A 17,073-nucleotide genomic window follows, 5' to 3' on the forward strand; every position below is an offset into this window, starting at 1 on the left:
ATTGTACACATCAGTTCACAACAATGAATTCTTGGCTGATACCTTTTGAGACAGTTCTATGTTTTTTTTTCAGTACAGTGCTTCAAACTACAGGAAAAAGGTCCCAAAATGGGCAGCTAGAATTCTAGACAATTATGGCTTGCTTTTCCTTTGGCCTTGTGGTAGTTACGTGAGTACAGTTTTAATGGAGCAAGTAACTGTAATGGAGAATGTGCAGTACCAAGCATTCAGCTTAGCTGGAGCATGCCAGGTTCCATTTCATTCTTCATCAGAATAAATTGCCATGATTGGCTAGCAAATATCAGTAGTTTCTTCTTTGGGTGGTCGTTGAAATTGGCCATGACCATGCTGCGGCGAGCTATGGCGGCATTCTGGTTGTGGTTGCTGCTTGCGGTCGTGGCGAGTACCGCTGCCTCAGGGATGAAGGTTCCGGCAATCTTTGTGTTTGGCGACTCCACTGCTGATGTGGGGAACAACAACTACTTGCCAGGGAGCAGCGCAAGGGCAGACTTCCCTCACAACGGCATCGACCTCCCCTCTGGCGAGCTGAGGGGCAGGTTCAGCAATGGCCTTATTGGTGTCGACTTCTTGGGTGAGCGAGCCTACTGATCACACGCTTCAATACAGTGCCATCAAAATATATTGCGAGTCTGTCTGATCAACAATGGGATTTGTAGCTGCCGACCTGGGTTTCAGCAGGAGCCCGCCCTCGTACCTTGCTCTCATCGTCGCCAACAGCAGTGGCGGCGGTGAGGCGATGAGCAACACGACGAAGAAGACCATGGGTGTTGCTGCCTCCATTAGAGGAGCCAACTTTGCTTCTGGAGGCTCTGGTATTCTTGACTCCACGGTACGTAAAAGTGTCTGATATAATATTTCTGACACTTGTATGTGGGCATATGCTCTCAATGTAAAACATGTTCGAAATTCAAATTTTATTTCTGGAGACATAAATTTCAATTTAATCTAGACACTGACTCCAAGCACATTAAAATTTCTGGAGTATACTTTTCAATGATCACCGGATGAACTTTTTGGTGGAGCAGATGATTTATTACTATACCTAAAGTTGAGAAATATTCCTCACATCCTCAACCAAAGCGATAACTACTACTTGTGTACCTGCAGCTCTTAATTTCATGAACCGCAATTCCAAATCTAGAGATTTTTCTCTTCCTGATTTAAAACCAGTACTACACTTGACACCCTCAGCCAGTGGCAGCACCACTGACAACCATTTTGCAAATGATGACCACACCAGGGAGCTACGATTAATATGACGAAGCAGATCGAGTACTTCTCGGATCTCAGAGACCAGATGTCAGCCAGATTGGGCGCCAACCGAGCATCGACAGTGCTGTCAAAGTCCATCTTCCTCATCAGCGCAGGCGCGAACGATGTCTTCGACTTCTTCTTGCAGAACACCTCATTAGACGCCAACGCGCTCCAGCAGTTCCGCGAAGCCGTGGTCTCCACTTATGATAGCCATGTCAAAGTAAGAGAACTGAATATCTGACCTATTGACAGAACATTCAACCTCCTTTGTAGTTATACTCTTAACTACCAACTCTACATGATTGTGCAGACATTGTACAATATAGGGGCAAGGAAGTTCGCGGTGATCGACGTGCCGATGATTGGGTGCTGCCCGTACTGGAGGAGCCGGAACCCGACCGGGGAATGCCTCGAGCCGCTGAACCGGCTGGCCTCCAAGCTCAATGAAGGCATCCGGGACCTGTTCGGCGACCTCGGCTCCAAGATGCAGGGCATGAACTACTCCATCGGCAGCTCCTACGAGCTGGTCTCCAGCCTGATCGAAGACCCACTGTCTGCAGGTAAATTACAACAACTTTGACTGAGCATTCTGAACTGAGACGTGGGGCATGTAATGTTAGCCGTCAGGCCCGTCACTCTGTTGTGTTCAGGGTTTACAGAGGTGAAGAAAGCATGCTGTGGCGGTGGCAGGTTTAACGCCGAGGAAGGGTGCACTCCCAGCTCCAGCTGTTGTAGTGATCGGGGAAAGTTTGTGTTTTGGGACCTCCTGCACCCTACCCAGGCAACTTCGAGGTTGGCCGGCCGGGCGTTCTACGACGGTCCGGCGCGGTTCGTCGGTCCGATCACCTTCAGGCAGCTTGCTGAGGCATAGCGTTGCAGCATCGAAGTCCAGAACCTGGATTGGAGCAAGGCGTAAGAAAGATGATATCCCCTTATATTCGACTTGCAATGTGGTTTTCTTTTGGGAAGAGAAGTGATTGCCGAAGTACCAATCCCAGATGTGGTACCCATGGCAGCATGGGGTTTCATCCAAATATTGGCTCGCCAATGTTTGGGCAAAGTCGAATAGATTGGGTACGAAGTTCCCCTGCCAGTTTTTTTTTTCCCTTTTTTGAAATCCTCTTCCAGACAACTTCCATTTTCTTGGGCAGTTTCGGCCATTCCCAAACAAGATGATATGGAAAGCTCCCTCTGTTGTGCTGTGGCCTGTGGGAGTATGATGCAAAAACTAACATTTACATCATAATTGGCCAAAACAAATAGTCTCCAACAGGTGAGGTATAGTTATATGAGTTGATTTTTCTTTGTTGTTGATCTATATTTTACCCCATGTGATATAAGAGCATCTCCAGCAACCGCGCTATATGTCGCTCCGACTGCGCTGCAAAAGTTTATCGCGCGCTGCGTTAGTTTTCCTCCACCGGAAGGCCTAAACGAGAGCGCGGACGCGGGCGCAAAAAATGTTCCTCCGTCAGATGCTCCAAAATACAGCGCGCAACGCCGGCGGAAACAATAACCACACACAACTATGCATCAAACAAGATCAAACAAACTTCACAAATTCACAAATAAATGTACCATTTATTATTATTACACGTCGACACAAGAATACAACAAGTACATCAAATTGTTCACAACAAATATAACATGTTTACGGATCAACATACAACAATACAACATAGTTTTGAAATAATACAATATAGTTTTCAAACAATACAACAAGTATGCAACTGTTGTTGTCCATGTCACCATTCTTCCATGAGATCTTTTTAGAGCTCATCATGTGTTTCACTGGAGCGAATAGTATGGTAGGAGGCAATGAATCGGGCAATTCTATGTGCAGACCTCCTCACTTGCACGGAGATCCCCATCAATTCGTAGTGGGTATGATCCACATTTTTCCCACGATCATCCTCTATAATCATGTTATGCATGATGATACAAGCGGTCATGATATACCAAAGACACTCTTGGTCCCAAAATCTAGCCGGCCTCCTCACAATGGAAAATTGGGATTGCAAAATCTCAAATGCTCTCTCTACATCTTTCCTAGCCGCCGCTTGTGCATTGTGAAATTGGGTTTGTTTCTTACCTCGTGGTTGAATAACCGGCTTCACAAATGTTTGCCACATTGGATATATGCCGTCGGCGAGGAAGTAGCAATAGTTGTTCTTGTGGCCATTTGCTTCAAACTCCACCAATGAACCTTCCCGCATTGCAAGTCTTGTCATTAGTGGTGATCGTTGAAGAACATTGATGTCATTGCAAGACCCGGGAATTCCAAAAAATGCATGCCATATCCAAGTCTCATGATCGGCGACCGCTTCAAGGACTATAGTGGCATCCTTCTTGTACCCTTTGAATTTTCCATGCCATGCCACTGGACAATTCTTACAACTCCAATGCATACAATCAATTGAGCCAAGCATACCTAAAAATCTCCGGTCGGCGTTGAACTCCAAAAGTCTTGCCGTGTCTTGAGCATTGGGGGCTCTCAAGTATGTGGATCTGAAAACATTCAGAATTGCCACGGCAAAGCTCTTCACACACAAGATGGAAAGTGCTCTCTCCCATGGCCAAATGGTCATCAACTAGATCCGCCGGTATACCGTATGCCAACATACGCAAGGCGGCGGCCACCTTCCGATATGTGCTATGACCAAGTTCTCCTGCGTCATTTCTCTGTTTCTCACAGAATCAATCATACTTGGTCACCTCTGTTGCGATGTGGTTGAACAAGTTGATGCTCATCCGACAACGCCGCCGAAAATAGCTTTCGGGAAATATCGGATTCTTATTGAAATACGACCGCATCAACTTCTCGTGCCCTTCAATTCTTTCTCTACACAACTTGTGTCTACCGAACACCGATCCACCTATTTTAGGCTTCTTAAGAGCATCTCCAACAGGCGCGCTATATCGCGGCGCGCTAAAACTAAGAATTTGCGCGCGGTAAACAGATAGCGCGCGCTGTGCCGATTTTTCCTCCGCCGGACGCGCTAATATGCAGCGCGTGCGCGGGCTGAAAAAATGGTCCTGCGCCAGGCGCGGCAAAATACAGCGCGCGCGGGCGCGGAAAACAGATTTCTAGACTATTTTGCATTCACAAAGATCAAATAAACACACATAATTCATGAAACAAATGACACAAAGTGCAACAACATCACATAGTTCAACAACGACACATAAAATGACGTAGTTCAACAATGACACACGACATATGGTTCAAATGGACAAAGTGGAACACATAATGCATATCACAAATGCATATCACACTTCCGCATTTTCCAAGTCAACACCTTCTTCTTCCTCCTCGTCATCTTGGGCTGAAGGAGGAATAGTAGCATTCATGGAAGACACGAAGCCTCCCGGTGGTGCTCCCATACTCCCATACACACCACTCACCGAGCCTCCCATGGTCCCTCCAAACACTCCTCCATAGCTTGGTCCTCCCATGCCGGCCATGCCTCCATAGCCTCCCATGCCGGCCATGCCTCCCATGCCGGCCATGGGTATGCTTCCCATGCCGGCCATGCCTCCCATGGTGGGCATGGGCATGCTTCCCATGCCGGCCATGCCTCCTCCAAACGTCGGTGTGCCTCCTCCAAACATGCCTCCACCAAACATGCCGGTAGTGGAAGTGTTCATGTTGGCCCGCGCGGTTGCCGGACGGAGGCGTCGGCTGGGTCGGCGGAGGAGGAGGAGGAGGAGGCGCCTGGTTCGGCGCCGGAGGAGGAGGCTGCCGGCGGGGGACGGGCGCCTTCGCTTTCTTCGGCGGCGCGACGGCGGCGGGGCCGAGGTGCGGCCGTTTGTTCGACGGCGCCTTCCCCCTCCTCGGCGCGGCCGCGCGTTGCCGGTGCCCTGCGCGGCCATCTGCGCCGCGGCAGCGCCTGCGTGCAGTGCCCCGCGCGGCGGGACCAAGAGCGCGCGCGCAGCAGCCGTTGGGTTGCCGTCGTCGGTGCCGCCGCTAGGGTTTGGCGGTGGCGCGGCGGAAGTGGCAGCGGTGGAGGGTGGGACAGAGTAGGGAGGGGTCGGCGGGTTGCCGGAGGGGTCGTCCATCGTCGAGATCGCCGACGGCACGCGGAGACGACGGATTGGGCGCTCGGGGCAGCGACGCGGAAGAGGAAGTTTCAGCGCGGGGGATTTTTCGCGCTTGGACGAGCGTTGCCGCGCGCTGTAGCCGACGCGCCAGATATGCCGCTCCGGTATGTGCAAAACGCCGTGCGCTCTAAATTTTTTACAGCGCCGCGCCGTTTACCGCGCCTGCTGGAGCGCCACATTCCCTCCCGCGCGCGCTATATCGGACGTTTTTATGCCGCACGGCCTATATAGCGCGCCTGTTGGAGATGCTCTAACGGCGCGGTATGCTAATAGTATGGATATGTTCTCTTCTTCCTCTATGTCGTACTCGTCGTCCGATAAATCAACAAATATACATATGGAATGACTTCACTACAACTAGCTAGTAGCAAAATCGACAAAATGATGGTGGCCGGTGGAGGCGCATACCTTGCGAGCTAACTGGCGAGCATCTTGGCTGCGCCATGTTGATAGTAGGCTCGACGACATGGACGCCGCCCAAGCTCGCCGCTACAAATTAAGAGGAGGAGGCGAAGTGCCATCGGAAGCATCGGCCTTGTGCCCATCGGTGGCGGCGGCGGATCGGTACAGCGCGGCGGAGCGGCCGAAACTGCCAGGAGGAGGCGCGGGCGAGGCGCATATGCGATGCGGCGGCGAGCTAGAGCGGGGCCGGTGGCGGAATCGTGCGGCGGCGCAGGTGGGGAAATGGAGGGCCCGGGAGCGAGGTGAAATTTCCAGCTGTTGTCGACGCGTCACATATGGCGCCCCGGATAGTGCAAAAAACCACGCGCACCAATATTTTTGCAGCGCCACGGCGGGTAGCGCGCCTGCTGGAGGACCAATTTCGTCTCCGCACACTGCGCATACTGGCGGATTTTATAGCGCGGCCTGTTTGAGATGCTCTAAACATACATCACATCTAAGGTGATGCAAAACAAACAAATTAATTCAGGTAGCGCGTGACCCCCCTACCACCACGTGAGCGTTCATTTCCCTTCCAGCCCACGTGGCATCCACCTACTGCTAATAAACCGCCGACGACGACCAAATCGAGCCGCAGGACATTCAATCGGCGTCGCCCGGTTACGCCGCCCTGCCCACCCCTCATCCACCGCTCCGCATGGCCGCACCTGCCCCCGCCACTGATCTGAATTGTCAGACACAACACGCGACGACCGGTAGATTTCGGCTCGCCATGGCGTGACCAATGATCGATTAAGGACCTCCGACTTGCCTCCACCCCCCTCCCCTCTTGCTGGCTTTGGAGGTTCCCCTTCCCTCTCCCACGAGCTGCTGTTGTCCTCAATGGAGAAAGGTAAACACCGCACGACCGTGACCCGATTCAGCGACTACCGCCATCCTCCGAGTTGCTGCAATGGAGGAGAAGCCGCCCTCCACAGTCAGCGTCGAAGCCTCAACCATGCCGCGACCGCCCCTCCACCGCCGGTGGATTTTCGCCTCGGCGCATGCAAGATATTTGATAAAAGGTATCAAAGGTAACGTCTCATTTTTTATTTATTATAAAAAAATGTTGTTGTAATATAAAAGCACTTTGTAATATACATCATTGTGTTTGTAGATGGTTTTGTTCAACTATGTCTCCGATGAGAAGTAGACATGGAGGAAGAGGAGAACATTGGTACGATCTTGTTCATGCACAAGAACACCGGACCGAAGCATGGTGGTTCTGTCGCCATGATTTTATCCGAAGAAGAAGAATTGATGCATACCACAACCTAATGCTCAACTAATTAGTTGACAATCTGGTGTATCCCGAGAGGTATTTTTGTTGCTTGTTACAGATGTCTCTCGGTTTGTTTAGGCACATTGCATGCAGAGTGTGTCAAGCTCGTTCTTCAACCAGAGGAGGAATTGCGCCAAAGATCTTGGGCATAACACCTTCCAAAAGGTGATCACCGACACATTGTACATAATGACATATGGTATTTCGGTAAATCCTGTCGATGATCACTTGGCAATGAGTAAGAGCCAGATCTCTAAGTGCATCAAACATTTAGAAGTGGCGATGGTTGAGATGTTTGGGCCTGAGTTCTTGATAGCACCCAGTAATGCTCAAGACATGTACCGGCTGTTGGTGCAGAACGTAGCATGTGGGTTCCAAGGTATGCTCGGCTCCATTAATTGCATGCATTGAAGGTGAAAGAGTTGCCCTGCAACATATTATGGACAATTCAGAGGGCACACGAAAAATTCCACTATCATTCTTGATGCTGTGGTTGATCAGGAGACATGGATATGGCATGCTTTTTTATGTCTAGTTCTTGCAACGATATCAATGTTCTCCAACAATCACCTATTTTTCCCAATCTTTCCAATGGTAAGTCACCATTGATGGTGTTTCAAGCAAACAACTGCAACTACAACATGGGCTACTATCTTGCGGATGGCATCTATCCGAAATGGGCTACATTTGTGAAGCCAATTGTAAGGGTACATTGCCCCTATATGTGGTTTTGGTGATTAATGACAATCCCTATGGACTAATATTTTCATTGAGTTTATATGATGGAATATTTCATAGGTAATTCTTGTAGTCCATTTGTTGGATTCAAGTGTTGATGCTATGAAGATAAAGTTATACCTTGGGTATTGACATCAGGATCATCGATTTGAGGAGAAGAATATGATATGATTAAGAAGAAGAAATGAATATGGAGTTCTTTGTAGAACTCAAGTTAGCCATTCTCTAGCTTATGTGTTAAGCAATGAATTATCAAGATATTATGATAGAACATGAAGAGATACAAGGTTGACCAAGACTAAGAATGAAGATTGAATTCAAGTTGATCAACACATGAAGCATAAAGATTGTACTACTTTGGATCGTGTGATCTTGTGGATGGTAATCCTTGTCAATTATGTTTCATGAGCTAACCCACTATATATTTAGATTTGTGTTGTCTACCTAGGTTATGTATCTTTCCATGGGTATGCATCAAGAGTATGATATCATATAGCCCATGAGAGAATGGCATCAAGTATGAACATCATCAAGGTTGAGAAGGAAAAGTTTAGGATGAGAATATCATGCGTGAAGGTTGCCATACATTTGGTGAAAATGAACTTGTGAAAACATGCCATAATGAAGCTATCCCATAGTGGTATATGGGGAGCAACTTATGAGTCTTCACAAAGCATTCTGTCTTGAATGAAGCATGAAGTGTCATCATCAAGGTCAAGTGGGATGCTCAAGGAAAAGGTATGACCTTACTAGGTTTTCTTTTTACCGGTCTCAAGGTAGTTGGTGGGAGACCGGATTATAGGATATATAGCCGCACTATCAAGAGGGGGTTTTGGTTGGGCAACTCCTTTCCAACCAGGCTCTCACTGCCACTTGGTGTGGACGAGGACCTTGGGCACTATGGTGGTGGCCCTGGTTTTGTCTAGGGGGAAGTTGTGCCAATGCGGCTACGGGGGCAACACAACAACCTTTCTGGGCGTCAACAACAGCGGAGGCCTTCTGGTCTCAAATTTACGGTGTTAGTGGACCTCATTTGTTCTCGTTGCCCGGCGGCGACGACAACGATAAATCTTTCCATTTCTCGTCGAAGGCGTACTCTCTATGGAGTGCAAGGTCGATGGTCTTCAGCCTATGATGGAGGTTACCGGTGGTGCACCCTAATGTTTGTTCATTCCCTGCTAGGTGTAGGGGTGGAGTGCTAGACATAGCCCATGTATGTGTTTGACTCTACTTTGCTTGAGGTATGTGTTCAGACTTTGTCCAACATGCCTCACGTGATTGGCCTACTAAAACTCCGTGGACATGCCCTTGGTGATCGGTGTTGATGTCGGGCGTTTCTAGGCGCAGGTTGGCGACATGTTGTGCATGCATGGTTTCAGTTGTGTGGCTATGTCCCATTAGAGGTATGCGTGAGAGCGGTTTTGTGATGAGGTGGCAGCATAGAGAAATTTTGGTCTGGTGACACTCTTTTAGTGCTAGGTCTCGAGTTTTATTGGTGAAAGTTCTAGGTCCGATTTTTGTTGGTTTAACGATGTTCACATGAAGTTCCCTAATTGAAGGTATTGTCCGGAGCTTGAGTGAATACTCAAAACTCGTGTTTTTATTAACTAACATCACATGCCCTGTGTTAACTAAAGAAAATGTTATTCAATCCACTCGTAGTGCAACTGAAGGGCAGGAATTATGTACTGATCTCCATGGTCGTTGAATCTAGCGACCTCGGTGTCGTGCATCGTTCCATTTACAAAAGCATCCTTTTGGAGCACCTCTAATGTTATTTGGTTGATCGATTTTTGTTTTGTTTTGTAAAAATCTGGTGGTGTGCACTCTTAATGTCTTGACTTTCTCTTTATATCGTGTTAGCGGAGAGCCTGGGTGAAACTGATATGATATCCACTTGATACTAATATATTTCCCTCGTCCAAAAAAAGACCGAAGTTGGTAAGTGCTTCTATCCTTTTTTGTCTCTTATTTTCACCAACTCAGATTAGACTATGATGATCGTCAATCAGGAGCAATTATTGAATGATGGGTTACCTGTCTTTGTTGGAAAATTTGGCCGCCCAAATATCGGCACCGTCGCACGGATGTTTTTTGGGTACTAGTAGTTACATCTGATTCAGCGGTAGGTGTTTTGCTTATTAATACAGTACTTGTCGGTTGTCTTTGCCCTATCCTCAGGTTGCTTTGTACCATTTGCATAATTAAAAGTTTTCATAAATGAATTTTTAAGATGGTGTTGCATCTTGAAAGATTGGACCAAATCGATGTCACGTAAGCGATATCTCTCTTTCTGTTCCACTTTTGATATTTTGATCTATGGTTGTTGCACTATAGCATCTCCAAAATATAATGTATTATATATAGGGCATCACTGTTTAGTTGTACAATTTTTAGGGCACGAAAAAAAGTACCAATTTTAGATGATGTAAAATAGGGCATATATAAAACTCCAGATGATGTAAAATAGGGCACCACACCGTGCGTCCTATATTCACAATTGCAAACACATGTGGCAAAAATATCAGGGAACTCATATCTAAATGATTCTAAAACACAAATAAAATCCAATAGAAACCCTATTCAGCATCATCTAGGGTACATAAAATTTATTTTACGCCCACCATTACTTTATTTTGACAAATGGGATCATATGATCCCTTTATTGTGAAATGCATCTTAGATATATTTTGAAACATTAAAAATTTTGAAACAAAAAAAATTCGCACGTACATCTTCACGTGCTACACGCCTACAAAGTTATTTCATGAAAATTCGACTTGTCTTGTGGCGTGTGTAAAGAAGATAAAATTCGGTGCTAAAAATAAGGCTTGTCACAACATAAATTTTCTCTTTTCTATATAGACAAAAAAAATCAGGTTTTCTCGAAACTTGACGAACGAACATATATTGCGGAGATGTACATGTAGAATTTTTTATCAAATTTTTTTGACAGTTCGAAATATATTTTCTTGGTATAGGGAGCATACGCACCCGGGAGTCAAATTGAATTTCCGGTTACATTCATAAATATATTTTTTGTATACTAATAATAACATTAATATTGACTCACAACAAAAAAAAATTGATATAAAAAACACAGTGTGTAAGTCATTATAAAGCGTATTTTACGTAGTATTTTTTATGTCGCGTAAATGATTTTTTCACATCATTTCTATTTTTTATTATGTTCTTCTTGACTTCTGAAGTAAGACAAAAATTTACAGGACATAAAAATCATGTACCATTGTAAAGATACGGGGTGGATATTGTATAACTATTCTACTCTCTGTGAGTCAAATAGAGCGAATAATTTGTGGCAAGAGACTTAGAAGTGTCTACGGGGCGTTGAGGTTGCGTAGTACGTGGCCGGAGCGATGAGGTCGTGCGACGGAGGTGGTCGGTGGCACCCATCGATCCTGTCAGAGGTTGGCCACGCGACACCTCTCGGCCACCAAATCGACTCTCGATCTTCGGGGTGGTGTGGCCCTGTAGACAACTGGCTTTGTGTGGCAGGGGGTTGGCGGCGGGCCTAAATCAACTCGGCAATGTGCGGATTTTCACGGCAGCGTAAGGCGGGTTCGGCCATCTCAAGCTACCAGAGGGGGCGGGCAAGGCTAGGGCAACCGTAGATCAGCAGTGGAGCAATCCCTAGTCGATTTGGTCGGGATTCAGCCGGCGGCGATGGAAAGTAGTCGCGCGGGGAATCGGAAGAGGAGGACGCTGGGCAGATACTGACAGTTGGCGGTCGCGCATGGGTGCCCCAGTTTTTTTCGCGGCATTTGCTGTTGTATATTTGCAATACAAAAGATAAAATTTGGACCACCCCAAAAAATAATTGGAGCGAAAATATAGTGGTAGGGCTTCTGTTGATGCTTATTTTGGCCTTGGGTGTCCTATATGATATGGTTTTTGTTTTTCAATTATCTATTGGAGATGCTCTACGACATAAGCTCAAATTATGTAAGTCAAAGCAGGTGGAATTTCAGTGTAACAAGAGTATGATTAGGCACCAGGAGGTCTGAATTCTGAAACTCGGTTAGAAATGAAAAACGATTATCATTAGCAGTAGCTTACTCGACACATCGAGTTGAAATAAAGTTTGACAAAAGCAAGCCCTTGGGCGCTAATTATCGATCAGATCCACTTTAGTAGTACTATGCATGGGCTATATGAATAAAAATTAGTGCTTTGGAAACATTTTAAATTTGAGGTGCATCCGGTCCGATGAACCCAGCTTAATTTTTTTTTGCAAAGCCCGAATCACGAATCGAATCACCACCAACTTCCACTCAGCGAGCCCACCTTTTTTCCCCCAACCAGCTCCTATATAAGATAAGAACCTCCGCATGCAAAACATAGTAGCGTCAACACTTTTCATCACCCAGCTGCTTGAGCAAACCCAGCAAGCTTACTCACTTGCCAAGTTCCTTTCCAACCCAAGAAAACGAGGTAGCAACCATGGTGCTTCGCATGCAAAGCCTCACCCCTCCTCGTCGCGTGTCGGTGGACGGCCCAATCATCGTCGGCGCAGGCCCTTCCGGGCTGGCCGTTGCGGCCAGCCTCGGCGAGGAGGGCATGCCATTCCTCATGGTGGAGCGCGAGGACTGCATCGCCTCGCTTTGGCAGAAGCGCACCTACGACCGCGTCAAGCTGCACCTCCCCAAGCACTTCTGCGAGCTCCCTCGCATGCCCTTCCCCGACCACTACCCGGAGTACCCCACCCGCCGCCAGTTCATCGACTACCTCGTCGACTACGCCACCAAGTTCGACATCAAGCCGGAGTTCAACACCACCGTGCTGTCCGCGCATTATGACAACACCTCTGGCCTCTGGCACGCGCAAGCCACCAGCACAGGTGGTGACCAGATGGAGTACATCGGCCGCTGGCTCGTGGTCGCCACCGGCGAGAACGCCGTCAACGTTGTCCCGGACATTCCCGGCCTCGGCGGCTTCTGCGGCGAGGTCACCCACGTCAGCCACTACAAGTCCGGCGAGCCCTACCACGGGAAGCGCGTGCTCGTCGTTGGATGCGGGAACTCTGGCATGGAGGTCTCCCTCGACCTCTGCGACAACGGCGCCCACCCCTTCATGGTGGTGCGCGACGCCATGCACGTCATTCCGCGGGAGGTGCTCGGCAAGTCCACTTTCGAGCTCGCCATGCTGCTCTTGGCGTGGCTACCTCTCTGGCTCGTGGATAAGATCATGATCTTCCTCGCCTGGCTCGTCCTCGGCGACCTCGACAAGCTCGGCATCCACCGGCCGGCTGTCGGCCCACTCACGCTCAAGCACACGCTCGGCCGCGCCCCGGTGCTCGACACCGGCGCGCTGGCCAGGATCAGGTGCGGCCAAATCACCGTCGTCCCCGGCATCACCCGCTTCACGAACTCCGACGCCGTGCTCTCCGATGGCACCACCGTTCATGTTGACGCTGTCATCCTCGCCACCGGCTACAGAAGCAATGTGCCGCAGTGGCTCCGGGCAACGGACTTCTTCGGCAAGGACGGCTACCCCAAGACGGAGTTCCCAAACGGCTGGAAGGGCCAGTTTGGGCTCTACTCCGTCGGCTTCGCACGTCGCGGACTCTCCGGTGCCGCCGCTGATGCCGTGCACATCGCCAAGGACCTCTGCCAGGTCTGGAAGGAGGAGTCAAGGCCCACAAAGAAGGCCGGCCGGCCGTGTTATAGGAGATCTATCTCCGTCGTCTTGTAATCTCTCTTCTGACAGTAATTTGTGAATAGCTTTAGCTAGCGCGCGCGCCCTGTTTGCGTTGCTTCATCGTGTAAAACTTGTGCATCCCTAAGACAGAAAGAATTTTAAGATATTTGAATTAAGTATATGTACACTTTATAAAAGATTATACCCACTCCATTTTTTTTGAGAGAACACAGGCCCTTTATTGATTATGATAAACCACCACACATGCATGCGACCATGCATCTTTTTGAGTTACTTCATCGTGTACATGTGTGCATCCCTAAAAGTTATAAACAGAAAGAATTTTAAAGTATTTGAATTAAGTATGTACACCCTTTATAAAAGATTGTACCTACTCCATGATACACCACACATGCGACCATATGCATCTCCCATTAATTACTTTTGGTTACGCTTTCTCTTTCCCTCATTGGCATACTGTGAATTTTGGAGAGGCCTAGATTCTCTACTCGTACATCCATCCCAGTCTAACTGATGTAAGCTTATGCGGTAGAAAAAGAACTGATTTAAGCTTATACATGTCGTACGATGAGTTAACCGGTGAATCCGTACCATTAATTTGTTCTGAATTTGGCTTGGTAAATCTCTACTAATGCTTGTCTTGTGACCGAAGAATTTCGTTTACAACATCCGCCACACCTCGCCAAAGGCCACGGTTGCCATGGCGACCACTAGGGGTCTAGGGTTAGCTAAGTGTCTCTCAACAGCCCATGTCTGCAGTGTAACCACACGAGTGCCACTCAATGAACGAGTCAATGGTGCGAGCAACCAGCGTGCAGTGATCGTTGAAGACTATCGTTTTGCGTAGCCAGAGCGAACCAAGCACCAACATGACCAAGTAGTTCACCTCCATCCTCCTTGCCGCAGGCAGGGAGTTAACCACTACCGGCCACCATTCCTCTAGTCCACGGTCAGGCAACGGAATTTGCTTGCGGATCTTTTGAGCAACCCTAATCCACACCACCATTGTATATGGATAAAGAAAGGAGATGCGGTCCACGGTCTCGTCCGCGGCGCGCTGCACAAGGGACATGTTGTGTGCACCGAAAACCCATATCGTAGAAGCCTATCCACCATAAAGTAGGGATACGTGTAGGCTACATTTTGCGCCAAATAAATTTTTCGACTGCGTAAACCAAGATTGATGTAGTCATAGATCGCAAGACTACCACTAGACGCGCAAATGCAGAACTCAATGAAGCACGGCTACGTCCTCCTCCTCCTCCTCGTCCCACGAGCAGCCCCCTCTTGGATGCTACCTCGTCCAAGTTGCTACAGATGCATCACCTCCAAGGTACCCTGTTAGGTCCTCACGTGCAACAGGGGCGTGAGAGGAGTGGCGGCTAGGTGGAGTAGTTCAACCCTAATCTTCTTGCCCCACCCTCTATTATATAGGTGTCCCTGATGGGCTTCAACACTTGAGGCCCATTAGTACCCTAAACTTGGTATAATGCAGATCTAATCAAAATTAGGCTTCCGACCTCTTAAGTGTATGACTGATAGGTTCACACGCGAATAGGCATGACACTAGTACTTCTACACGGACAATAGTTGGTAGCGGCCTATAGCAAGACATGCCAACTCCTAAACGCGCATAAAGATCACACCGGACGAACCATCACAGTGTTGTGTACATGCCTTTCCCTTTGCCTCACGATATTTGGTTAGCTCCAAGCTAACCACTATTTTTCGATCATGTGATTCAGAATCCCTTATTAGGTTAACTATTTGTAGCATGGTCATGCATTTTTGGATCCGATCGCTCGAGGGGCCTAGAGATATCTCTCTGTGAAGAGAGGGAAAACTCCCTTCTTTTGATTGACCACGCCTTGCATCATGCTTCAGGACAAACCTGAAAGCGACCTTTATAACTACCCTATTACGGTGTAGCGTTTGATAGCCCATAAGTAGGTAGATTCATCAAGTACATGCGAAAATCCCAGGTCTAAAGACAAAGCGTACACATTGTGTAGAGAGAACTTCAAGTATAACTGCCATGTCTCGTGTTGGGTCAGTCCAACCCTGTTTTCATAACATGTGTCAACATCATTGGTTTGACATCTCCATGTCTATGACTTGCGAAACATAGCCATCAACCTATCGATGTGCTAGTCTAATATTCACATGTTTCCTCACATGAACTCCAACTAGGGACAACTTTAGAAAACCATATAAGTAAAGAGTTTCACAAACAATTCAGGTACTTTCCAATCAATAAAAGTTGCGTGATATAGATATTCACAGAATATTACAACAACTCATGGATACAAGAAAATATAATCATATATATGATTACCTTTAGGGTATATTTCTAACACGTCCAACATCGCCAACAGAGATCCAACCAAGGGGTGGAACCTGAATATCATAGGGGTAAAGGTGTTCCATACATGTGATGAACCTGGCAGTGCCGTGGTGCCCTCAAAAGGATTTTGTGCGCTGAGTGTGATGAGAAAACACCATCAGCCGTCCACTTCCAGTGGAAGGTGTCGCACCGTCATAAATTGGGACTGATGCCACAACCTCCCACAACCTAAGGTACTGCACCGTTGCATCCACTGAGAGGTCGTCAACGATGACCAACACCCAGAATTGCTGGCAAGGCCATCTTCCACAGACCCACGCTTTAAACAAAACGCGTCTTGACAAGCTCAATGACGCCCGGTGCAAGAACAGAGGCAATCTGGCCTCCGATCCATGGGTCCTCCGAGAAACGTAGCCTGGAACCATCCCACACGGACGGCGACATACACGTTGAACAACAAAGGCATCCGTCTTCTCGAACAAAACCCACTTGGTTCACAACCTCACATTTACAAGGTTGAGGTTGTGAATCCCCAAGCCCCTAGGTGCTTTGGCAAGCAGAAAAGATTCCATGCAACCAAGCAGTTGCCGCCACGTGCATCCTTGTTGCCAGCTCGGAGAGAGTTCCTCCTCAGCTTGTCCACTGCTTGGAGGAACCAGGGTTCCAAATCTAGATCCAGCAGATGGTAAACCACAGACGCTGTCATGAAGGTGGTAAACCAGGGTTCCAATGAAGGTGGTGGTCCTTGAATTTCACTTACACCGTGATGACGAACTGCATGACTACCGAGTTCTGGAAGACTACGTCGGCGCATTCCAAATGAATGCCATGCCTGGAGTTTGCCGGAGTGGATCGTGTTTCGGTCACGCGCAACCATGTTCTATTCTGACCACTTGGTTTCAAAGCGGGCGTTGTGAAGCTCTGCAGTCTATTTTCATCATTGGACAAGCCATGTTCCACGGTGAAGTGAGACGTGGAGAATGACATGGAAGGCGTGAACTGAGGATTGGCAATGGAGGTTTGAGTCCTAGTGGTGCAGGGATTTTGACGGTGTGATTCATGACTTATAGCGGCAGAATTGGCAAGTGGGGGAGACATCATAGGAGGAATTGGCAGGGTGAAAACCCAAGGTTTGACATTAATTAGTTATGCTTGCCAACAACCTTCTTGAAGGCATTGTTTTTTGTCAGTGCGGACTTTCTCCGGTGTGAAA

General features: G+C 47.9%; 2 protein-coding genes across 2 annotated transcripts; both read left to right on the forward strand.

The window, feature by feature from the left end:
* Positions 1-49: 49 nt before the first annotated feature.
* LOC127308712 (GDSL esterase/lipase At5g55050) lies at positions 50-2,578 on the forward strand. Its single transcript, XM_051339616.1, has 5 exons — positions 50-592; positions 678-850; positions 1,262-1,495; positions 1,586-1,835; positions 1,926-2,578. Exons 1-5 carry the CDS (start codon positions 244-246, stop codon positions 2,144-2,146), a joined length of 1,227 nt encoding a protein of 408 aa, XP_051195576.1. The 5' UTR covers positions 50-243; the 3' UTR covers positions 2,147-2,578.
* A 9,636-nt stretch (positions 2,579-12,214) lies between these two features.
* Positions 12,215-13,671, forward strand: LOC127310019 (probable indole-3-pyruvate monooxygenase YUCCA5). Its single transcript, XM_051340722.1, has one exon. The coding sequence runs from the start codon at positions 12,299-12,301 to the stop codon at positions 13,547-13,549; it is 1,251 nt and encodes a 416-aa protein (XP_051196682.1). The 5' UTR covers positions 12,215-12,298; the 3' UTR covers positions 13,550-13,671.
* Positions 13,672-17,073: the final 3,402 nt, after the last annotated feature.

Source organism: Lolium perenne, chromosome 6, assembly GCF_019359855.2.
Source record: "Lolium perenne isolate Kyuss_39 chromosome 6, Kyuss_2.0, whole genome shotgun sequence".
Lineage (NCBI taxonomy): Eukaryota > Viridiplantae > Streptophyta > Magnoliopsida > Poales > Poaceae > Lolium > Lolium perenne.